This window comes from Trachurus japonicus, chromosome 5, assembly GCF_045865225.1.
Source record: "Trachurus japonicus isolate A0001 chromosome 5, Traja_1.0".
Taxonomy (NCBI): Eukaryota; Metazoa; Chordata; class Actinopteri; order Carangiformes; family Carangidae; genus Trachurus; species Trachurus japonicus.
Genome location: NC_140911.1, coordinates 20,860,087 through 20,885,468, shown reverse-complemented (window position 1 = coordinate 20,885,468; position 25,382 = coordinate 20,860,087). Strand labels below are relative to the sequence as shown.

The 25,382-nt window shown below is 44.3% G+C and overlaps 1 protein-coding gene across 1 annotated transcript; it reads left to right on the top strand.

The window, feature by feature from the left end:
* The first annotated feature begins 1,817 nt into the window (after window positions 1-1,817).
* On the top strand, window positions 1,818-2,635 carry LOC146987522 (odorant receptor 131-2-like). The gene has a single exon (XM_085777912.1). The coding sequence runs from the start codon at window positions 1,901-1,903 to the stop codon at window positions 2,633-2,635; it is 735 nt and encodes a 244-aa protein (XP_085634038.1). The 5' UTR covers window positions 1,818-1,900.
* The last annotated feature ends 22,747 nt before the right edge of the window (window positions 2,636-25,382 follow it).

The window sequence follows — 25,382 nt, the reverse complement described above, 5'->3', positions numbered from 1 at the left end:
AACGAGCCCACCTGCGTATCTCTCGATTGCCCTGAACGGGGTCTGTGCTGCAAAATGCGCTGCAATTCAGGGGGTGAATTTCGCGACTGCCTTCGAATGGATCAATGGAATGGAGACATGAAGAGGGCAACCGCGGCAGAGCGATTGATATAGTAACAGAGTGGCGAAACTCCCTGTTATATCAATCGCTCTGAACCACGGTGGATCCAAATTACTGTTACTGCCACCAAACGACCCAGCACAACTGAAAGCCCCCCCCCCGCCACTCTCTCTCCCCCTCCCTTTACACACGCACACAGCAGCAGGCAGGTCACTAACTTACACACCCTCTCCCTCTTCACTACTGTCTTATTATTAGCCGTTAGCCGCAGCTAGCGGTTAAAAGCCGACGCTATAACTTTAACAACGTTATCAGGCAGGTGGACAAACGTCCTCTTTTGCCCGGACACGTCCACTTTTCACGTCCTGGCCGGCGTGTCCGCGACGCGTCCGTTAATTCTCGGTACCGGCCTGTAGGAGCCCATACAGATGAGCTCAGAGGAACAGACAAGCAGCCCCCTGCTGCAGCACAGTGAAGAGGCAGAGAGACAGAGAGAGAGAGAGAGAGAGAGAGAGAGAGAGAACCTACAGTAAAATACCCCCCCCCCAGACCCCCAGATAGGAAAGACTGTAAAGAGTAAAGTAAACAGTGAAAAGTCTGTGCGCGCTCCCGTGCCGGTGGCTTCGCTGGTTGCTGTAGTTATGCGCAGCGGCCGTCGCGTCACTGGCCGTTCTCATTAATCCTGCCCTATGATCCTTTAATGTACCCTGTATTGTGTATCTTAACTTGTACTTACAATCTATTTATGATGTCTGTTTTTATGTCAAGGACTACAGATGGAAATTAGTGTTCTCGCTAAACCTGGTGCAGCCATCTTTTTATTTCTTTGAATAATCAATGTCACTGCACGCTGTCCTGCTATAAACTAAATAAACTAAACTGATGTATGTTACCATGACGCATAGTGGCAGATGATGGCATCATCGCTGAGATTCTGAACCTACTTCTTTAGTATAAAGCCGTCAAACTGATTCTAGGCTCATTTCATGTCCGCATCTGATGAGCTCAGTTTGAGGTAGGGAGGTTTTGGTTATCACAGTGTGTTGTGGCATTGTCGTATTTATCGTAAGGCTGCTTACTGTACTGCAATCTTGTTGTATGTGTATGCATGCTAGACCTTCATTATCATTTTTCATCATGATTACTGTTGTTTAAATGAAGCATGATATTAGTGTTGATGCATATTTAAGGCCTGTGCCTTATTTTCTATATTGTGAATGTAAATATAATACAGTTTTGGATAATTATGTTTAATGATGATCACTCTAAAAAGGTCAGATAATTTGATTGGTTTTAAATGTAGTTTACTATTAGTGCATGGCAGCTGGCCATGGTGGTTTTTGTTTTGGTGCAAAGAAAAATTAAAAAAATTGATTTACAAAACGAATCTATACATAACAATGAGGTATTTTGAATGTTTCCCTCATAGGATCTTGAAACTGTCTCCATGAATTTCTCATCTTCTAACTATAATGTGTCAAGTGGTACAAGTAACCGAGACTCTTTGAGAACAGCTGCAGCCAAAAATGTGATTGTTTTGGCTCTTGGTCTGACCATCAACTATATCAATGGTACATTGATTCATACATTCAGAAAACACCAGGTCAGGATTCTTCTTTACTTTGTTTATTATCATTATTATCATCTATGTTATTATATAGTAATCATTATTAGTAGAAGAGAGATGTGGATGGATGAGAGAAACAAACATAAGATGCTCATTCCTTTTTTCCTTCTCCCTTTCAGATATTTTATGTGAATCCTCGTTACATCCTATTCATCCACCTGGTCTTGAATGACATGATCCAGCTCACTACAACAATCAGCCTGTTTGTCTTAAGTTATGTTTTCTACAAAATTAATACTTTATTTTGTTGTGTCATCATTACCTTTGCTGTCTTCACCACCCTTAACACTCCATTAAATTTAGCTGTTATGGCAGTGGAGTGCTACATTGCTATTTGTTTACCACTACGTCACGCTGAGCTCTGCACACTCAAAAGAACATACTCTCTGATTGGTTGGATTTGGGCGATGAGTGCCATTTCAACCCTGCCAGATGTGTTTATTTTTCTAGCAACAAAGCCTGTACAGGTATTTTATTCTACAATATTTTGTGAGAGGGACAACCTGTTCTCCCACCCTGTAAGTTTGAAAAAGAGAGATATATCCTATATAATTTACCTACTTGGTGTTTGGCTCACACTCTTCTTCACTTACTTTAAGATCTTCTTTGCTGCTAAAGCAGCTAAAGAGGCTAAATCAGCAGATAAAAATGCAAAGAAGGCCAGGAATACCATACTGCTTCATGGCTTTCAGCTACTTTTGTGTATGCTAACCTATGTTGCCCATGAGGTAATAAGAGCTTTGTTGTACTGGTTTCCTAAATACCAAGCACATGTAATCTTTTCTTGTTATATTTTTATCCAGGTTCTCCCCAGGTTTATCAGTCCAATGGTGTACGGGCTACGAGACAAGACCTTTAGGCAGCACTTGAAGAAGTATCTGTTGTGTTCAGTGAGACCAAGCATCTAACCATGGACTGAAAATACATGCAATCTAAATAAAACATTTCCAGCTGCAACCAGCGCATGTATTGTTTCAATTCAATGTATTACTTGAGCTCTGTTGTTCTGTCTGTTCATAGTCATCTTTGCTTCAGCCATCTTGGTTACAGCTCCTTTGTCAAAGAATGAAGATTGAATGAGAGTTTGTATGTTAGGTTAGATTTGTGCTTAGTCTGTGCCAAACTGATGAGCGATTGCAGCTGAGAGACAGAGTGATGACAAAGGAGCGATACGACAGTGACAACATCCGGGATCTGTAGGTTGACCTACTAACCTCTGACCTGGATGATATCATCTCTGAGCGCCACGTGGCTTGTTTACCTGAAAGTTGCTGTTGCTAATACTATGGTTCATTTCTGCGTATTTCCGAATTGTCGTAACAAAATGGGCAGCTGGACGAAGTTCAGTTGTCTAAGTCTAGCTTTATTTTGGGGCAAAAAACTCCAGACTCAACCTTTAACCATCTTTCCCAGTCATACACATGTCTATATTCCCGAAATAAAGGTTCATCTAGAACAGGGGTGGGCAATTCTTTTTTCCAGAGGGCCACACTGACTCCACACTGAATATTTATTGCTGAATTATATATAATTATATATTAGCCTATATAACTACATATATTTGGTGGAAATTATTGCATTACAATAGGCTGACAGCCCACAATCCATGTAATCGCATTTTCAACTAATATCCATCACAGATCACTGAAGAAACATGGTGTATGATATAAATATGGACTCAAGGCAGATAGTTTTATCAAAACTTACTGACCATAAATGACTGCACCAATTAATAATGTTCACAGACACCTGAATATTATAATTAAGCACTCAGATCCTTTTCAGTTCTGATTCAGTGAGACTGTTCTATTTATATGTAGATAACCTTTTATTTATGAAGAAACACAATACTCATTTGCTGCTGCCTAACAGCACCAACATGAAAACATGAAGACTGATTTGATTACAAGCGTAGCCATTGGTGGATGGAGGCTTCAGGCGCATGTGGCTACAATCAGTCATATGGCCGATCACGTCAGAAAACCCAGCGATCTCATAAAATGCTCTTTTAATCACAGTTTGCTAAACCTTAGTGTTTGGGAAATAATAATTAGGTGCCGTGATGGGGCTTTGTAACCGTCAGCAGTTATGATTAGGCTGACGGAAGGTTGTGAAACACCGGCCCGGTCCCGCGGTCTAGGCTACCGCTGACAGGTCGCGGTGATCAGAAACTCCGCTGTGGAGAAAACCTGCACCAGAGCGGCTGCTCTCCCTCCTCAGTCGGAGCTCCGGTGTCCGACAGAGAAAGAGACTGAGCAGCCATCTGTCTTCTACCTGGAGGAGGTTACTTTCTGTCTGCGATGTGCAGGCTCCTGTTCTAACAGGGCTGTCACTGTTTCAAACAGCTGATTAGTGCGCATCAACGTAATAAAAGCAATCGGGTCATAATAGCAGTTCGGCTCGCGGGCCGGATTGAGACGGCATGCAGGCCAGGTCTGGCCCGCGGGCCGTAAAATGCAAATGCATGTAAAATGTATGATCTAGAAGGACTGAGGTTCTACCTGGAACCATTTGCTTCTGAAGAACCTAACCTAATAAACAAAGACAAATCAAACCATTAATCAACTATGAGGGGATAGCCTTCGAACACATGTTCACAGAACACATGCACGCACGCACGCATGACAGACACACATACACAATGTATAATACAGTCAGGGAGCATAGTTCCTAATAAGCAATCACACCTAATATTGATTAAAATATTATATGTAGGCTCTAATTATCATACGGGGAAATACTAATGAACCCCAACCTAAATCCAAGGTTGGAATACACAATAGCTTTCATGTTTGGGCTGGAATACATAACAGCAAGTCAGCAACAGACAGCAACATTTTTTTTTGACAGGAGTTAGTAAGAGAGAACACATATCCCCCATTTTAGTTTCTCTTCATTGGCTTCCTGTAGGATTTAGAATAGACTGGTCTGTTAGTGACTCCCAGTATCTCTAAAAACAGATTGGGAGGTAGAGCCTTTGGCTACCAGGCTCCTTTACTGTGGAACCAGTGGGGTATTCCAGAAAACGGGTTATGTGAAAACTCAGAGTAACCCTGACATGAGGGAAACTCTGTGTGTGTCATCCGTTTCAGAAACAGAGGTAACATAACCTGCTCGTTGGCGTGTTTGCTATAAGAAACCCTGAGTTTCTACCTGTCTCCTCCCACATGAAGAAAGCTGTTAGACATGAATTGCCCATTTATTCCCAATCCGAGGATATCGATGCCGAACTCATTCAAAATGCTTTACGTCACGAGATAATCTTCTGACCAAGATTAGATGTCCTGTCATTTCCAGAGGAATATCTGTTCGAACACGTTGAGAACCCCTGATGTAGCGGAAACACTGCAAGTGGCCTGGCTCTGTACATGATTCCCGGATCTACTGGGAGTGTAGTCTGAGCAACAGATCTGCACATGATAAGGAAGCTAAAGCTTTGTACAAATGTTCTTTGTCTCCCTTTTCAATGCACTCAAATGTGTCCTCTATAATTACAGGAGAGTTTGATGGCTACCTACTGGGGGATCGAGGCTATCCATGCCAGCCATCTCTGTTGACCCCTTACCTTGAAGATAGGAGAGACAAACACAAATGACTATCAGGCAAAAGAGTTCATACACTACATAGCAGAGGATGAGAGAAGAAAGATAAGAGCAAGATTATCAAACAGCAAGTTCATCTCGGTCAGATGGATGCCTGGACAGTGCATTGATAGAAGAAGAAATATCAGGAGTGCCAGTGAGGGGAAGGTCAGAGTTGTTTTTGTCAGGGTAAAAGCTTTCTCAAAGCCAGATGCTAATATAGCTAAAGCTGTGTGCAGTATAAAGGACAGCAAAGTCAGCACTGATTGGAAGAACAAGCTGGTGGCCCTCACCACAGATGGAGCATCTGTAATGACAGGACTAAACAATGGTGTAGTCACAAAACTGCGTGCAGACAGACCAAATGTGCTAGGGATCCACTGCATGGCCCATAAGCTTGAGCTCGCCTTTTCAGATGGAATAAGGAACAATGTGATGGTCAGGAAAATTGAGGACCTGTTGAGCGGACTCTACACCTTTTATCATAAGAGTGGAGTAAACAGGGCCAGCCTAAAGCAACACTTCAGGGAGCTCCACGTGAAGGCTTTGATGCCAACCAGACAGCTGTTGTTGTGTATGCTTACCTATGTTTTTCATCTAATTTTAGAAGGTCTGACATACTTATTCCCAAGAGGGGTACTGGCCATACGTTTCACGATCTCAATATTGGTTCAGGTTCTGCCTCGACTCATCAGTCTGGTGGTTTATGGGCCACGAGACAAAACTTTCAGAAACCATCTGAAAAGACATCTGTTCCACACAAGGGCTAACATTCCTCCACAAAAATCTGTGAAGCCATAATAAAGTCCAGTTTGAGGTGCCTCTATTAAGTTTTAACTGTCCTACATTAAAATGAAAAAAGACAATTTTTTTGTTAAAAGTATTTTTGGGGAATTTTGCACCCTTTTTTTTGCACCAGGGCAAGCAGTGCGGCTCATTTGCATTTAAATGGACAGACACTGAAACCAGCCGTTCTTAACTGGGCTGTTTTGAGCAGATGAAAAAAGTGCTGTGATGTTTGACCCTTGGGGCCCTAGTTTCTTGGCGCAGCGCAGGTTGCGCAAGGTAACGCAGCTGGTCTAATGCAAGTTTAGACCAGCGCAGCCTAGCGCAAAGTCAGATTGGAAGATTGGCAGATCGCGCTGCGCTGAGATAGGCGTGGCCGCGCAGCAGGGGGAGGCGTCACAGATTCAGCTTGGTGCAGTGGAAGTTTTGTGCGAAAATGTCCCGCCGAGGTTGCGCTGAAAGCTCGCCACCTCCAACCAGGTCTACTCTCAGCGCAGGGCGAAGCGCAGCAGGTGCAGTGGAAGTTTGGCTGACTGACCTGCAGTGCACACACGTCACCAAGACCTCACAGGCAGGTTTCCACAGTTCCAGACACATTTCAATGCAATAAATATCCACAATAACCACTATTTAATGCAACTAACGGAATCAACACGTGAATTTATATCTATATAGATTGTCCCGTCACATCTGACGTCAGATCAAAGCAGAGATCAAAGGCTGTCGGTGCGTAAAGGAAACTCCACCTGAATTAACACAGCAGGGACGAACTGGCACTGAAAAGCAGCTGTGGATGTCCCAAGCAGGACTGAGGGTGGATGACTGCATGTCGCTGCCGTGTTGAGATACCACTCTGCCCTTGTGATGATCGCTTTATTTATTTATTTACTTATTAATTCATTAGCACGAGCGACCGCATCACGCAGCCGTAATGAAAAACAAAACACAAATATTCATCTGTCTTAGTCCACCACAACAGCCTCGGTATCAGATAGTCAGTATATAGCCTACTACAGTATACTCAGCATCTCTATCACAGAAAAAAAAGAGAAAAAAAGAGACGGACAGAGAGAGAGAGAGAGAGAGGAGGACAGAGAGAGAGAGAGAGAGCGTCCTTTACGCTGATTTCATTCCGCATGGTGTTTGTTTATGTTGTGATTAGTGTAGCCTACACCTCTCATCTTGCTTACACAGGGTTTGAATAAATGTGAGTTTCTTTATTAGTTTATTAGTTATTAGTTGTTGTTTCTTACACTGAGCACCGGTTCTCAGTGTATCAGATCAATCCTGGTTAAGTATATTAGTAAACTCATTATTGGTCACTCTGAGCTCGGACCTCCGGACCAAAACAGCTGATTCCTCCTGGGAGAGGTTCGGCCTCTGGCGTCGCTGTCTCCTCCGTCCATGTCAAAGTATAAAATGACAAACTTGCAGTGCGCATCACCCGCGGCGCAGTTAAAGGTGAGGAGAGGAGCTCCTTTGATTGGTGAAGATCCGAATCGGCTGTGTTAATCCCACTTCTCTCCCGCCCTCTCTCCTCCCCCTTTGCCGTTTGCGCCGGTGGGAGGGACGAGGGGAGGGATTGCGCTGGTCTAAATCTGACTGCATGGCCCACCAATCTTGCGAAATGGACCTGGGCCACACCCCGTTGACGTGGCGAAGCTGCGCTGATGTTAGACTTCACCTGGTCTAAGAAACTAGGGCCCTTGGGGTTTTGATCGAAGCATGTCACAGACATGTCTTTAAGACACCTGGAATTATTTTAATTTGTGGAAAAGGGGCATAATAAGTCTCCTTTAAATAAATGTGTGGCGGCCTGGGAAAACCCGTCGGATGTCGCGGACGTTCGATTGTGGCAAATAGCCAAAATAGGTGGAAAAGTACTATTTCCACGATTTTGATATTTTGTGTGATTCTGGTACTTTGAACTCCCTACTACATCGTGGTGAATAAATATTTTAAGAAAACAAAACGTTAAGTACTTATTTTTATGTTTTTGTGGCGAGTAAAGCGTTTCATTTTCACCTGAGACACAGAACAGCTGATCTGCAGCAGCAGCGCTAGAGGAGACAGGTCCGTTGTTGTTGTTGAGGTAACATTCAAGGACCCTCGGAAAGCAGAGAATCCCGCGATTCAGATGCTTTTTTACAGCTCGTCTTTATCATAAACGGTTGTTGGTGTTTTGTAAAACGTGTGCAAGTGCCGATGATGAGTTCGGTTTAGCGCCGATGCTACGTTCTGTTTAGCATTGATGCTACGTTCGGATTAGCATCGATGCTACGCTAGGTTAGCGTCTGTTCCCGTACCACGTGATTACACGCACCCTATGCGGTCCCTTCTTGTCATACAGGCACCATTCAAGGACCCTCGGAAAGCAGAAAATCACACGATTCAGATACAGTTTACAGCTAATCTCTATCATAAACGGTTCAGAAGCTGTTTAATGTTTTGTAAAACACTCGTCTTTAGAGGGTTAAAACAGCAACGTTCTAGTTAAAGCCATTTTTCTCACTTTTCAGTTTTTTGGTCATAATAGATTAAAATGCCCATAACTTTTGATCTGAAAGGGCTATCTCTGTTATTCAAACAGTTATGAATGGCTGAAAACGTCTAGTTTATGGAAATATCAAAAAATGAAAATGTCAAAATCCCAGTATTTAATTTGTTTGGTTCCTCTTACTAGTGAGCTCCCCTCAAGACATGACAATGTTCAATGATAAATGTTCAATAAAAAGGATTCTTCCTAACCCCATTAAAATTTGGACTTCCTTGTGAATCTGCAGGGCTGGCAACGGATTCCATGTTTACATCATACATCCAATGGTTTACAATGACGAACAAACATCTCGCAGCAAATCTCGCGCATGCACACAAACATCAACAGAGCCACTAGGAGCTACTACTACAACAAGGCTAAAAACAGATGTTTGGACGATTCAAAAGTGAGCACTAACAGCTGTTATTATATGAAAATTCATTGCCAGCCAGACGCCCCCCCAGAACTCCAAAAGCGTTTTGATGACTCCAAAAGTCCTCCAAACCCTTCCTTGGCATGACGATGAGTAGAAAATTGGTGAATTATCAATTCTGGGTGAAGTATCCCTTTAAGACTACACAAATATACATGTCTTAAAGGGATATTCCGGCGTAAGTTTAAGCCATGGTCCAACGCACCGTAACACCGAGTTAGACCCTCCCTCAAGAGATGAAGTCCACTAACCGCTAGCTTCTCCAGTTGTAGCAACTTTAGCAATGACCGCACCGTAACAAACAGCGCAGTATACAGATCCACTATCCACCGATCAAAAAGCCACTTACAGCCACAAATAATGCTCAGAACAGCACCAAACGTCATCAACAGTACAAACAGGGTCCCAGCACATAATACAAGGCATCAAACATCTGTTAGCTTAGCCTGGTTTCTATTGAAAAGAGACGAAAACAACTCACCCACTCTCCTCCAGTTATACGCTATGCAGCAACTTTCCGTGTCCAGCACAGTGTCCAGGCACTGACAACACACACCGAGGCCGACTGGCAGCATAAACATCTGGTTTCAGTGGCCACCGACATATGTGACATATACATGAATTCGGCGAGTGATTTGTGTATGCCGCCATCTTGCGGCGGCGACATGTGTCAGTCATAGTAAACTGATTCTCTATGACAGCATCATAAATAGGCTGCATTTGTGATGTTTAGTGCCCCCCAGTAACTGATTAAGGTATCTTACATGAATACCAATATTAATTTAGGAATTAATCATTTGTTTGAGAGATTAGCAGGAAAGATTAGAGTAACAGGGAGATAAGAGACTGTATCATAAACAATATAACGTTATGCGTGCTGACGATCACAAGCCAGCAGCGGGATATTTAATCATGTGGACAGGCTACATGAATAAAAACAACAACTTTTGCTTTGTTTTACATATTCAAGAATATTTTATTGATCAGTTGGCCTCCGATGATCAGAAAAAACGTCAATTAGCCTACAGGTCTCTGATTTATGGTCAAAATTACCTGAGCTCCGGATGGGTCGGACATATCTTACACCGGCTTTTAGACGACCATGATCACATCATATTGAAGGGATCAGTGAGACATTCACAGACCATCCACTTTTACCATGATGTGAAGGTAATAGTGAGAAGGGCGAGTAGCAGGTTGTACAGGTCAGCTGTGACTGCGTCGCTGGCGGCTGCTGCTGCTGCTGCTGCTGCTGCAGCACACTGTACGTAACATTACGGTTTAAACACGGACACTCCTCCTGAAGTAAGGGGCTGTGTTTTGCTGATTTTAGAGCAGTCGAGGATGGCACATGTCCTCCCAGCCTTCCTAGACATATTTACAGAAGAGAAAAGGTCCACTTCTTGGCGCTTGCATTCAAATGCCCGCTTCGCGCACAGAACCCATCGCTGCCTGACTGGGAGCTGTCACCACAGTAATGGCGACTGCTCGACTAACGGTTATTTCGCCGAATTCGTGTATAGGCCTATTCTCCTTTTAAGAACCTCAGGTGTCACCACATTTGTGCCTGGACTCTGTGCTGGACACGGAAAGTTGCTGCATAGCGTATAACTGGAGGAGAGTGGGTGAGTTGTTTTCGTCTCTTTTCAATAGAAACCAGGTAAAGCTAACAGATGTTTGATGCCTCATATTATGTGCTGGGACCCTGATTGTACTGTTGATGACGTTTGGTGCTGTTCTGAGCATTATTTGTGGCTGTAAGTGGCTTTTTGGTAAGTCACAACTTACGACTTTGTAGCGTTCCAGGCAACCCACTCGTGTTTTTCCGACCTGTTTTACCTGTGAAAGTGCACTATAACGGCCACTCGTAACTTCCGACCCGTGAAGTCGTACCAGATCGAACTGGTACGACTTCACAGGTCGGAAAAACACGAGTTACGGGCTGCCCTGAATGCACCATAACAGTCCTTGTCCCTACGTCACCACATTCACGCGTATCCCTTGGCTGCACACACAGCCCTTCATGCCGTTCTCTCTCCTCATTGGATAAAACTTGTAGGATACCAGAAAAGTTTTCTCCTCGGCTCAGAGCAGAGCAGAGTGACTGACAGACCCGTGTTTCGGTCCAAACAAGTAAGTGATTGCTGTCGGAAGATATAACTATTTAAGACTTATATCAACACAAAAATATCGCTTACTTCTGCTTTAAGCGACCATATTTGCGTAGTTCCTCTTTAAACCAACACTAAGTAACTTTTTAACCTTCATATAATATTTTCAGAACTTTTGTGATGGTACGTCAACTTACAACAGGTTGAATGACACCTCTGTCGCTGACTGCTTTACGGCATACGTCACTTCCTCCTTTCCCCATTCGTTAAAAACAGCGCAGCATTACAGACAGTAGCGGAGTACATGGAACATAGACTCACGTTTACAAAAAAAACACATAAAACAAAACAGACAGGTCGATTTGGAGCCCCTGACACGAATTAGTTAGTTAATGCCGTGGCAAAAGTTCTTTCATCTCTGCTTTTCCTGGCGTCTGGGTCACTCCAGCTGCTGTAGCAGTGTGTTTGAAGCGCTGTTACGCAGGTTGCGCGGCACCCTCGGTGCGCTCCTCCCTCTCCAGCACCTGGCTGCTCAGCTCCGGGTCCGGGGCCAAGAGACCTCACCTCGTCTTTGATCCCCTCTCGCCCGGGCTTTTAAATCCGACTGTGGTTCCAGGGTGCCATTCCGAAGGGCCGCCTTTCCGAACGTTTTCTTTAATTTGTCGGAATGCCGGCCCTTAATTATTTATGGAAAAGGGCTGCCATTCCGAACCTGAAAAAAGTCCGCCATTAAAAGGTTTAAGGCACTGGGTACACACATCACAGCGAATGCTTTGGTAGCGGAGTGGTTAGAGCATCCGCCTCCGGCGCGGGAGATCAGCGTTCGACTCCCGGTAAAGCTCCATATTAGCAGAGACTTTCTTGGCCTCTACCTGATCTTTTTACTAAACTTAACCAACTCCATTCTACAGTGGGAGCCACATAGAAATTCCCCTGCAATGCTGCTGCCATGCTGTTCCCATGCTGTTCCCATGAGAGTTCCAGCAGAGCTCCAGCAAAGTCCCAGCAGCTGGAGTGACCCCCTCCTTTTCCTGGGTGTGACTAGTTTTTACTGGAACTCCACCCATTCAATGAAATACATGACATGACCAGGAGATGGCGCTTCTCTCACAGAACAGTACATATCGCCAGAGGCGGCATTTAAAGTGCCGCCCGCTGGTGGTGAGTGGAAATTCACATAATTTATAGAACCACGAGTACATGTTTGATTTAAGAAGTGAAATTATAACGGACCTAGCTACTGGAGATGCGCTGGCCACTGTTTTATCTGGAAATAAATTGTTGTAGCTAATAATACCTACTGTCAATTTTTTTTATCACAATTTATTTACTGTGGATCTACATTTAAATAGGAAAAAACTAAGGGAGTGATGAAAGCCTTTTTAAGATGTTTGTAGTTGCAGGTATTCAGTGCATGCCTTCGACGAGGGAATTAGCATTATCATTGCTCAATCTTTTGTTTGCCCTAATGGGCCACCTATTGGTCACCCATTGTCACACAAATCGCACAGAGCCTGCAATGGAGCTGGCTGTTCAACTTTGAAGGAGGACCGGGGGAGGGGAGGTTATGTTGGAAGGCTAGCTGGACCAGACTCTCTCCTGAGCAACAACATACTCCAAACCCCTGAACATTCACACCTGCTCCAGAGCATTACCATCTCCAAGCATCCCCCACTGCTTTGACTATGAATTGATTAGAAAATGAGCAGGTATTTCCTTATAAGGTCCTGCTTTAAACATTTTTATTTTCATGATTATCTTACATTATTATCTATCTTACAAAATTTTTTGTAATTTTGCAACAGTGCTTCATGGCAGAGGTTAGGAAAGGCACGTGTGGCAAGGTGAAGAGGGTCCAGGGCGGGCTTCGAACCCCAGACTCTTGGGTAACAGTCATGTGCGCTAACCATTCGGCCAAAGGGACATCCCAAACAGTCAAACAGGATTGCAGATAGTCTGAACATATGGAGTCAGTGCTGGAATTTCATTTAACTCTGTACTTCCTCTGGATTAAATTTATCAATTAAATGTATTGATTTTTCACTATAATTTACTAGTTATAGCACTAGCCTATCTCTCTCTCTCTCTCTCCATCGCACTGTACGTCTTCACAAGACACAGGTCGGCGTGTGTGGGGTGAGATGGAAATAAGAGCAGAGCGCACCTTCGCTCTCATGTTGAGTTCCATATTAAGACAGGTGCGTCAGTGCCAGTAGATCGCGCATCAGACATTTGGCTCTCCTAGTGGGAATGGCTGGTTTGACGTGACTTTATCATTAAAAGTGAAAAAAAAGAGAGAGAGAGAGCTGTCAACCACTCTAGACGCGTCAGGTCAGCATAGCGCAGGGGGAGGGATATTAGTATTCTGTGGTGAAAAATACACTCATTCATGAAATTTTATTGAGGAATTTTACAGAGGTGCACAGCGCATGTTTACGATGTCCGGCGACTCTGACCCCTACACCGCAGCAGCCAGCAACAGACTTTTACAAAATAAAAGCATGTGAGCAACATGCATTAATGCGCAGTAAAATAAATGTCGACGTTAATAGTTTAATGAGTTGCCATAACGCAACTTGCACAGCCCTAATAAATACACAAATGTAGCCCGTGGAGATGCACAGCAGATTTCATGGTTGCCGACAGGCAAAAACTGAAAGAGGGGCTTGTAAATAACTGTTTATATTACAGGTTTCACACAAACAAACAAAAAACATCCAGTAGCCTATGTTAAGTCTCAGCTGTGCCATGGCGAGGGCGCACGACGCACATGTGGTTTTAATTTATGAACTTCATAATTATTTCTCTTTCCTCTTGTTTGAATATAAGGGTGGTCACTTAGGACCACACTTTCATTTTACACATACAGTCTCATGCGTGTATATTCACGGACACGTTGGCATGTTGTTTATTTATTGGTTAGGGTTTATTTGCGCACCGTATGCTTCAGTGTTAACATTAAAACCACCACAAGGCAAACATTTACTAGAATGCAAATTCTGTAGACAGGTAAACTGCGAGTGATATACATTTTTATTTGTGCTCTGTCGGTGTTTATTTATCTTTGAAGCTACTTATAGATCGCCTGTTTTGGAGGCAATTCATCTGAGGGAAAAAAGAAAGGAGGAGGAAAAGTGATTGACAGATTAACTCTGGTCAAAATCACTGCTCCTCCCCGTGGACAAAGGCGACACTGCAGCTGATTTTCACACCGGCTGCAGAGGGGCGTTAACAGTCGTGGCTGCGTTCACTACGTCATCGCGGGGGATTAAATTATCGCCACGGGCCAAGCGGGAGCCCGTCACGGACCCGACACGGACCCATCACGGTCCCGCAGAGACCAGGGGGAACTTCTAGGTGGCTACATCTGTACATTGCCTAAACCCAACCAAAGCACAGAGCAAGGACATTATTTTTCAGCAGTAGCGCCGCGGCTGCTCGCACCTGGGTGAAACTTTGGAGGGGAAGGGGGGGCTGTCCCCGCGGCGCGATCGTGTCAAGCCGGGCAGGAAGTCAAACCACGAGAGAATCCAGTCAAATTTCAAAATAAAACACATTCAGAACAGCGGCCCCTTGGAAGGAATTTTCGGACTTCCTTCGGAATAGGGTCGCCCCCCGTCAATCACGGTGTTTTATTTTGAAGGGTCAGTTACCGGATTCTCTCGTGTGTCTTTGTTTGACTTCCTGCCCGGCTTGACGCAATCGCTCGCGGAAAATACACCAGATGAAACGATCGCTGCAGGGCGCGAGCCGGCGGCACATCTGGTGTGTGTGAATGACACATTATTAGTAGTGTTGCACCGATACCGATACTAGTATCGGTAGGGGGCCCGATACGGCACTAAAATGCTGGCATCGGTATCGACGAGTAAAACAAATGACGCACCAATGCCATTTACTGATAACTAATATGAACGCTGCGCCTTGTGTCTTCTCTCGCCCGACACTCACTGCTGTGTGATCACACGTGTTCAGTGCATGCCAAGCCAAGTAAGGATGTAAACAATTAAATTAATTGCAGTTAATCCTTTTCAAGGAGTTTTTTGTGAAATGTAAACAAGCAAAGCCGACATAAAGTAGCAGGATCTCTATTTAAATGTGTGCGCACCGCACTGAGCAGCACACTGAGCACACAAGGGGAGAGAGGAGGTGAAAAGCGACAACAACACTGTTACCTGTTGTATACTGGCCTCAGGCTGTACCATCGCTAAAACACAGAGACCAGTGTGTAACGAGTCAAAAAGCCGCAGACACTGCGCTGCCAAACCGACGCGGATCCGGTGTGTTTATCAAAGCTTGGTCGCCGTGCTGAGACACCTCGGTTTGAGCTGCGTTCAGGCTGCAGTGACGGCGGCTTTTTGACTCGTTACACACTGGTCTGTGTGCAGGGCTCCAGCGTAGGAACTTCATATGCGACTTAATTTCTTAAAGCAGAAGTAAGTGGTCCGGTCGTTTTGGCTAATGCTGCGTTCCAGGCAGGCTTTTGAAACCGTAAATTACAGCTTCAAGTCACAACTTACGACTTTGTAGCGTTCCAGGCAACCCACTCGTGTTTCTCCGACCTGTTTTACCTGTGAAAGTCACTATAACGGCCACTCCTAACTTCTGACCCGTGAACTCGTACCAGATCGAACTGGTACCACTTCACAGGTCGGAAAAATACGAGTTTCCTTGAACGCACCATAACAGTCCTCGTCCCTACGTCGCCACATTCACGGCGTTCCTTGGCTGCACACACAGCCCTGCATGCCGTTCTCTCTCCTCATTGGATAAAAACTGTAGGATACGATAAATGTTTTCTCTTCGGCTCAGAGCAGAGCAGAGTGACTGACAGACGCGTGTTTCGGTCCAAACACTCTATGTAAGTGATTGCTGTCGGAAGATATAACTATTTAAGACTTATATTAACACAAATATATCACTTACTTCTGCTTTAAGGTGCGAGTTAAAATTTAATGTGGTCGCTCCGGCGCTACTACTTGCAGGAGGACGACTGAAAAAAAAAAATGTTAGTTTTTATTTTATTTTAAATAGCTTCCGTTACAAAGTAAAAAAAATAAATAGATGAACTTGCACTGCGTCTGCATGGGTTGTCAGTCAAAAATACGCCGCCGCCACCTCTCTCTCTCTCTCTCTCTCTCCCCCCCTCTCCCTTCACACACGCACACAGCAGCAGGCAGGTACACTACACACACCCCTCTCCCCCTCACCGCTACGTGTGCACAGGGCTAGTCGCTACAATGTTGTAGTCTTATTATTATTAACCATTATCCACAGCTAGCTGACGTTAACTTTATCAGCCATGTCCATCTATTAGGCTACGTTTACGGTGACCAAACGTCCTGTTTGCCCAGACATGTCCACATTTCACGTCCTGTCCGAGGCGTCCGGTTTTTTTTTTTCCCCTAAATGAAATCATCGGCGGTGTTCATTGTTTTTAACGGGACCGCGGACCGGCGCGGCCCGACTTCATTCTCGGTACCGGCCCGTTGAGTTAAATGTAGGAGCATCTATAGGAGCTCAGAGGAACAGACAAGAAGCGCACTGCTTCAGAGCAGTTACAGTAAAGACGCAGGTGTGTGTGTTTGTGTGTGTGAGAGAGAGAGAGAGAGAGAGAGAGAGAGAGAGAGAGACTACAGTAAAATACCCCCCCTCCTTGAGAGCAGACAGGAAAGACAGTAAAGAAGCAGGTGTGTGTGAGTGAGGGAGGGAGAGAGATTTTTATTATTATTATATTTTTTTTATCCCTGTGGTATCGAAAATGGTATTGAGTATTGAATATTTTCCCGAATATCGATATTGAGTTGAAAATGTTAGTATCCTGACCATGATTGTGACAACCTTAGTGCCAGTAACTGTCCATCTGATTATCTGGACAACTGCAGTGTCAGAAGGTCAGAATAGAGAAGTTGGTGCCACGAGCTAAAAGATGATGGAGACCAGTGACACAGAGACATGCACGCAGAATGTGAGGCCAATCCCTGGCCACTATATCCCCTCACCCAAAAGAAGTAACTAAGTAACTTTTAGCTACTCTGAGTACATTTTAAATAAGTTTACTTTTACTTGAGTACAATTTCATCAAGGTAACAGTACTTTTACTTGAGTAGGCTAGATTGTTTTGGTACTCTTTCCATCACTGTGGTCTATGGTTGATTATTTTAGCATTCTTACCTCATCAACAGCCCACTCTACTGCAGCCTCTTTAAACATGCCGCTCTGTGTATTAGGTCACGTATTAACTCTTTGCGTGCCAGCCCTTTTATAAAATGGTCAGTGCCATGTGCCAGCATTTCGGGGCATTTTGAGTAATATTTTAAGACCAAGAGAATATTTTGTATTATGACTCTGAAAACACAAAATAGCTCAAAGGAAAGAGGAGACTCTCTATTTAACTAGGGAAAAAAACATTTGTCATGGCACTCAAGCGTTGGATTTTGATTGATGTATATATACGTCAATGGCACTCAATGAGTTAATAACACGCTATACAAAGAAAAATATGGTGCTACCTAATTTGTTTTGGTGCAACTAAATGAAAAGCTAGGTGGCACCGGTGCTACCTGGGAAAAAGTTAGTCTGGAGCCCTGTCTGTGTGTTAGCGATGGTACAGGCTGAGGGCTGTAATAGCATTTTTACCTCCTTTGTGATATATTTCCTATTGTAATTATATAATCAAGTTCTTTTGCATTTAAACCACCTAAGACACCTAACCTTCTGCTTTCCCAGACTTCCTTCTGTAATTTGTGAATTCAAGTTCCTTTACACTTGGCCATCTGTGATGCCCAGCTTCCCACTTCCTAATTCACACTCAAACCCCTTTGTATTTTAAATTGTATCTCCTGACTCCATACCTCGGGAGACCGGTGACGATGCCTTCAAAGACAAAGGTGTGAAAAGACAATCAGGGAAGGGGCCGGCTAAAGGACACAAACATACCCCAGAGGTGGACCTTCCCTCAGCTATAAATGTATAGGTTTTCCCCATGTTCGGGGTCTTTCTTCATTTTGAACCGCTTGCATGTTGATTGACCTTTTCTTTGCAAGGAAAATAAAACTCGGTCGACCGGCAAGAAGTCTCTATTTCATTCTTCACCAAAGCAGAAAAAGTTCCACGACAGGGCCAGTATACAGCAGGTAACAGTGTTGTCGTATCTCCCTTGTGTGCTCAGTGCGCTGCTCAGTGCGGTGTGCACACATTTAAATAGAGATCCCGCTACGTTATGTCGGTGCGGTCGCTACCGGAGCTTAATTAGAGCAGCGGAGTTTCCTCTGCTGCAGCTGATCAGCTGGCATGTGGTCAAGACGAAGTTACAGAGTAGACCTGTCACTTAGGGATGCACCGATCCACATTTTTTCACTTCCGATCCGATCCCGATACAAGAATTTGGATATCTGCCGATACCGATACTATTCCGATACCAGAGCTTTTTTTTTTAATTCAATTATTTTTTTAGATTTTCCCCTCCCACCTAAAGCTATGTTCTACGTAGGGGTGTCAAACTCATTCAGGGGCCACAAACAGCACAACTGGATCTCAAGTGGGCCAGAGCAGTAGAATAATAGCATGATAAGGTATAAATAAAAAGAAGAACTTTTCCCTTTGTATTATAAGATGTTTACAGTTAATGAACTATTCTTTTACAAAACATATTATGAACAATCTGAAATTTCTTCATAAAAATACATGTGCACTGCCAACAATAATATGCCTCTTCTGTCTTCTATGTAATTTTCACACTTGGCAAATTCATTCTGAGGGCGAGATTGGACTCCCTGCTGGACCAGTTTTGGCCCGCGTGCCGCACGTTTGACACCCCTGGTCTACAATCTGAAAAATTATGAGAAAATTTTGAAAAAAGCACCCCACACACAGACACACACACACCCTCCCCCCCAAGCTCGTATGGCCCTCGGAGCCTCCTAAGTTACGACACACCCCCTTCAGCAGAGCAGAGCAACAAGCCTGCCTGCAGAAACCAAATGGCTTTGAATGCGGAGTAACAGTGTCGGATTCACAACTTCCACCATAAAACCAAAGATTACCTGTTCAACATAAACTCCGCTCTATCAGCACCGCCGCTGCAGCGGGGTCGCTCTGCACACAGCACACCGCGGCTCCGCGAGCTTTAGACCCCGTGTCTCCCTACTTCTCTCCCCGACACACAGCGCCCTGTCCTGGGGGTGGCCGGCGCCGCACCGGCGGTCCCGTTGTCGCTGCCACGGAACACACCGGCCTGACCGTCGGGGCGCCGCTGTCATTAGCGGTAGCTGGTACATGGTGGTGCCGGTGCTTGGGCTGCCGCGGTCTTGTTCCTTTCATAGGGAGCAACAACACGGGAGAGGTGTTGCGGGGGGCGCGCACTCTGAACTACGGGAGCCCAGCAGGGAGCGTTGGTAGTGGATGTTGAAGAGAAAATAGTTTTTCTTAAAATAAATCGATGTAAAGTACAAATTCGAATTAATCGATTTATTGCCCAGCCCTACATTGCACGTTGCTGTCTTACTTTGCGGTGTTTCGAGCATGAAATATTTACAAACAGTGGACATGTGTGCTGCTCAATGCTACCCGGCTGCTGCTGCTGCTAGTGGCTCAGCAGGCTGCAAACAGCGGAATGTATTTCCTGAACGGGGGTGTGTCTCATCGGCCTCACTGACACACACGGCACACGCCTCCTTCAGGAAATCCGTTCCACACTTTTGCAGCCACCTAGCAGAGTAGCCAACAGGAGTAACTTTTGGAATCATTTCAGCAGATAACCATGAAAGCACATGTGTTTCAGGGATCGGAAATTTGCGCAGGTGGGATCGGAATTTTCCGATCCATTAATTACACTCATATCGGTACCCGATACCGATACTGGATCGGATCTGCCCCATCCCTACTGTCACTAGTTGGGTTTCCATCCACCTTTTCTTATGCGCATTTTGTGAAAATGCGCATAAATACTTGAATGGAAACGCCAGAAATTCGAATAAAGGCAGTAAATGCGCATAAAAGTTTATACGCTTGGAGGGGGTGGATTTGTCAGCGTATCGAATAAAGGAAATGCAAGTTTTTGTGATGGAAACAGATTATGCGAATTGAGGCAGAGTTTGTGGGTGAAGCTGCTGGACTTCACCCAGCGACGCCCCGGTCTCCCAGCTCTCCTCTCTGCACTGCAACACAAACGCGCTCCGTAACCCATAATCTTTTGTTTATGACGGTTAAGACTACACAAACACACGCCGTAACATCGTTATGTAACTTATTGATTTTTCACCGGCTTCGTATGTAAACAGATGCACATGGAGGAGAGGAGCATAACCAAAACAGCGGAAAAGCGAGCGGACTGTCACAGTTCCTACTGTCTTTCTGTGTAAATATCTCATGTTACAACATGAAAACCTGCAGTTTATATTCAAGTGCGGCCTATAGGCTATATGTATTTTCTTTTAAAATGTAGCTGGTGCGGATTATACAGGTGCGTCTATAGTCCGGAAAGTACGTAAATTGTCCATGATGTTGAGTGTCAGCTGAGTGTCAACTGTTGGATACAGTCACGCTCTCTTATGACGTAATCTCACAGTGCACTCCTCCTAATCGCAAAACACTAATGAATGGAAACGGGCATAAATTCGCTTTGCTTTTTGCGCATTTTCACAAAATCCGCTTTTAAATTCGATACGACTTGGATGGAAACCCAGCTACTGTCACAGGTGTCTCTCATCTCATCTCATTATGATAGGACTTCAACCTCAGAGCTCTGTCTTCAGACCTGTCCCTGAACATCACACATGGACATAGGCCTGGGACGATAATCAATAAATCAATTAATCGCACGATAAATGAAAATGAACTCGATAACTTTTCCGGCCTCGATAAATCGCTATGTGCATGCGTGTATTTGTTTTCCTCATAGACTGTAAAAGGTTTTCCTCGTCTCTCGCCTCCAAACACGCTGGATGACAAGAGGGTTCACTCTGTACATCGGTCTCAGCACCTGGGCGCGTTTGTGGCTTAGCGGAATGAAATGAAAGGAGTGAACCATCTTGTCAGTCATTCAGGATCTTTGTACCTGTGGGAGGAGGCGGAGCCGCAAGCACACACACAGACCGCAGCAAGTGAGACTCGTGAAGAGCATGGAAGATCTTATTGCAAAGCCAAATGCTACAGCCCCGGTGTGGGAATATTTTGGCTTCAAGCCCAGTGAGCAAGGTGGGAACATCAACACCGACGAGCCAGTATGCCGACTTTGTTTAAAAATGGTAGCAACAAAAAAAGCCAACACGACGAACTTGCATGCCCACCTCAAACACAATCACCCGGTCGAGTTTTCCCAGCTGGGGAAAAAAACTGCACCCCGAGATGCAGAGCCGTCGGGTCGACAGTCAACGCTTACTGAAGCGTTTGGTCGACAAAGCAAGTACAGTCGGGGCAGCGTAAAATGGGGTGCGCTCACTGAAAGTGTAGTTCGCTACATTGCCAAAGAAATGCTCCCATTTAGTACGGTTGAAAAGCCAGCATTTCGAGAAATGATAAAAACTTTTGACCGACAATACGAATTGCCCTCCCGAAAATATATATCACAAACGGCAATTCCCAAGATGTACAACGGGGTGAAAGATGACATACTAAAAGAAATAAAAGACATCAAATTTTACTCCGCCACCACAGACATGTGGTCCAGTTCAAACATGACCCCCTACATGAGCCTGACCATACACTACATCACTGACGACTGGACCCTCCACTCCAAATGTTTAGAGACCAGATATGTCCCTGACAATCATACTGCTGCCACCCTGGAAGAAAACCTGCAGGCGGCTTTAGCAGACTGGGGACTGGATGAGAATAAACTCGCCTGCATCACGACAGACAATGGTCCAAACATTGTGGCTAAAATAAGAAACCTTGGCTGGCCATGGCTTAATTGCTTTGGCCACAATCTCCATCTGGCTGTGTCCCATGGTCTGGACAGTGAAAAAGATCGGACAGCCCGTGCCATAGGACTCTGCAGAGGATTGGTGAACATATTTCACCTGAGCTGGATCAAAAAGAGAGACCTCAGGAAGGCACAGACTGAGGCCAGTCTCCCCCAACATAGTCTAGTGCTGGTGAGTGGTGGTGTTTATGTCATTGATAGTCTCTCTCTCTCTCTCTCTCTACACACTGTATGTATAGTGCAGAGTACATAGTGTTGCATATTAATAAAATGTACAAATTATTAATGATAAATAATGGAGATGTAAAAAGTAGTTTAAGACTGTTGATATAGACAAACTAATGAAAAATGACAAATATTATATTTCCCACAGGATGTCGCCACACGATGGGGCACTAAGCAGAAGATGGTAGAGAGGGTGCTGGAGCAGCTCCCAGCCATTAGACGTGTCCTGGTTCAGGACAGAAAGCGTGGCCACCTCAACCCAACCTGGCAGGATGTTTCTGTGTTGGAATCAGGGTTCAAACTTAACTTTTTTGCTCACTGGCCAACTGGCTAGTGAGCTTTAAAAATCTACTGGCCAGAAAGATTTTTTTACTGGCCAAAAATGATGTACAGCTGTTTTGTATATTTTTCATTGTGTTGAACTGTTATAATACACTCATAAGCATTTTTAACACATATCATAGCTATTAGCATATTTTTGTGTGGAATAAAGGAGTCAAGTTTGCCTTTTTTCCCTAAAAGGTTTATTTTAGGGATGCACATGGTTAACCGTCTAACCATTAACCTATAACAAGAACTTGACCGAATAATACTATCAGTTATTTATATATATTTATTTATTAGCTCCTTATGTCGTCAACTCATGGGGGCGTGTCGACATGTGCAGACTTCCACTGCCTTCAGTCATATTATTTAGTAGCTAAAAGTTTCACAGGAGGACTGACACTGTGCACCATGAAGGAAGATCAGACAATAAATGTAGCTACACGGACATAGATGTGCATCACCTGTAATAACGGTGCTGCAATAAATTTTTTTTTAAAAAAAGACGTCGCAGCTCTCCTGCAGCTCCACAGAGGAGCTGTCAGAGGAGCTGCTGGTCCTCTCTCTTCAGTCTGGTGTTTGGCTGCACTTTCAATAAGAGAAGTTCCATATGAGCGCGATCAGCAGAGACAGAGCACAATGGATGTGGCATTGATCAGATATCGCAGCGCACATGTTTATTTAACGGCAAAAAAAAACTGCTCCAATTTTTTTTTTTTGCCACACGTGCGCCGCAAGCGTTGTAATCGGTCACAAATCATTGCTATACGGCATGTTGTGAGCTTGAAGATCTGCACGACACCGGCTCACAACCCAAGCATCACAGCCGGGTCGGGAGGAACAGTAACAACAACGAAGTAGTTGGATTTTTTTCACTCGCCAGAGTGGCCGGTCAGTCGGCTTCCTTTACTCGCCAAAGCATCAAAGTTAGTCGCCACTGGCGACTGGCGACCGCTAATTTTGAACCCTGTTTACACATCTTATTTGCATTTCAAGGTGCAGACACAGAAATGACTCGTTCGCAGGAGAGCTCTGGAGAGCCACTTTTAGATTACTGAGATGTAGAGCTGCAGATTGATTTGGGGACAATACACTAGGAATACTATATGGTTGGACAACTTAGAACCATGTGAAATAGTTGAAAAACAGCATAATATGGGACCTTTAAAAATCATGTTAAAATGTTATCAAAAAAAATTAAATATCACCTTTGCAACTTCAAGCAAATCAGAGGATCTTTGTCAGAAGCAGCTGCTCTGATGTTTTCTCATTTAAGCTACTGTATTACCAGCTGGTCCATGACCGGCTCTACTATCGTGAAACCAGTTGAGCTCCTGTATAAAAAAGCACTCAAAATCTTAGACAAAAAAAAGAGAGAGAGCAGCCTACCCAGGGCTGTAAACTAACTTTTTGGCTCACCTGCCAAGGGGACCGGTAGATGAAAAAATCTACCGGCCAAGGACATTTTTTACCGGCCAAATAATAAGTTGCCTCTTTTCGTTACATATACATCAGTTTCAGCACTTTTCATTGAGATAACAGTATTTTATAGCAATACATGCTTAGAAAAGAAGCCAAAGCCAAATAAATTGTAATCTTATTGAATAATCAAAACATTCCAAATTGGGAAAACTAACAAACGAAACACTCCTTTTATTCTATTCTATTCTGTATTCTGTTACTCAGAGATGTTCACAAGTCTTTTTTTGCAAGTCCAAGTCAAGTCTCAAGTCTTTGTGGGGTGAGACTTCATCAAGTCTCAAGTCTTTGGTCAGGAGTCCAAGTCAAGTCTCAAGTCTCCAAAAAATAAAAGTCTCCTCTCTCTTCTGGTTGTAATGACCCTTCTGCTATCCAGTCTACTAAGAATAGGCTACTGCACAGTTAAATCTAAGAAATTCAAAGCATTTACTGTATTATTATCACTCCTTTATTAGCAAACAGTACCTACTGATTACTTGTTTATGATCACTTTAAATAGGCTATTGCAATGCAATATGAAGAAAACACACAATGAAAGCTTTCCTTTAAAGAAAAACTGTATTCTGAGTCAAGAAAGAATCAAGGCTGCTCTGCCTCTCTGCATGTTTCTGACAGAAGAACTGCTGTTATTATTATTTTTAATTAGCACAGTCAACTCATGGGGGCGTGTCGACCCGTGCAGACTTCCATACGGGCCTTCAGTCATATTTTGCAGCAAAAGAACAACAACAACAACTTATCCTACAGTAGCCTTATATGTGCCAGACTAGCTATGCAGCAGTCCCCGTGAAGGAGGGCCAGACAACAAACGTTGTGCCTCACCTGTACGGACGGTGTGGCTATAGGCTATTAAAAAAAAAAAAAAAAAAAAAAAAGCCGGTTTACAGTCACCTGTCACTCACTCGCAGCTGACTGAGCTGTCAGAGGAGCTCTGCTGTCCCTCTCCCTTGTGTTTGGCTGCACTCTGGCACCAGCCAAAAATAATAATAATGATTGTTCACGAGTCTCAAAACACGAGTCCAAGTCAAGTCTGAAGTCTCTGTGTGTGCAACTCGAGTTCGAGTCGCAAACTGAGTCCTCATCTCTGGTCCATAGCTCCGTGAGCGCGAGAGAAATAGGCACGCACGCACGCACGCACGCACACACACAGCTGCGGGGCAAAAGCGCTGTCAACCGGTGCGGAGAAATGCACGTCTGGTGTGGAAGGGAGGCTCCGGCTCGGTGCGCGGCGCTTTGCAGCGCTTCCGCGGTGTCCG

What these genes read in the sequence shown, in the direction of transcription:
- LOC146987522 (XM_085777912.1), top strand. Translation starts at nt 1,901, where the DNA reads ATGATCCAGCTCACTACAACAATCAGCCTGTTTGTCTTAAGTTATGTT.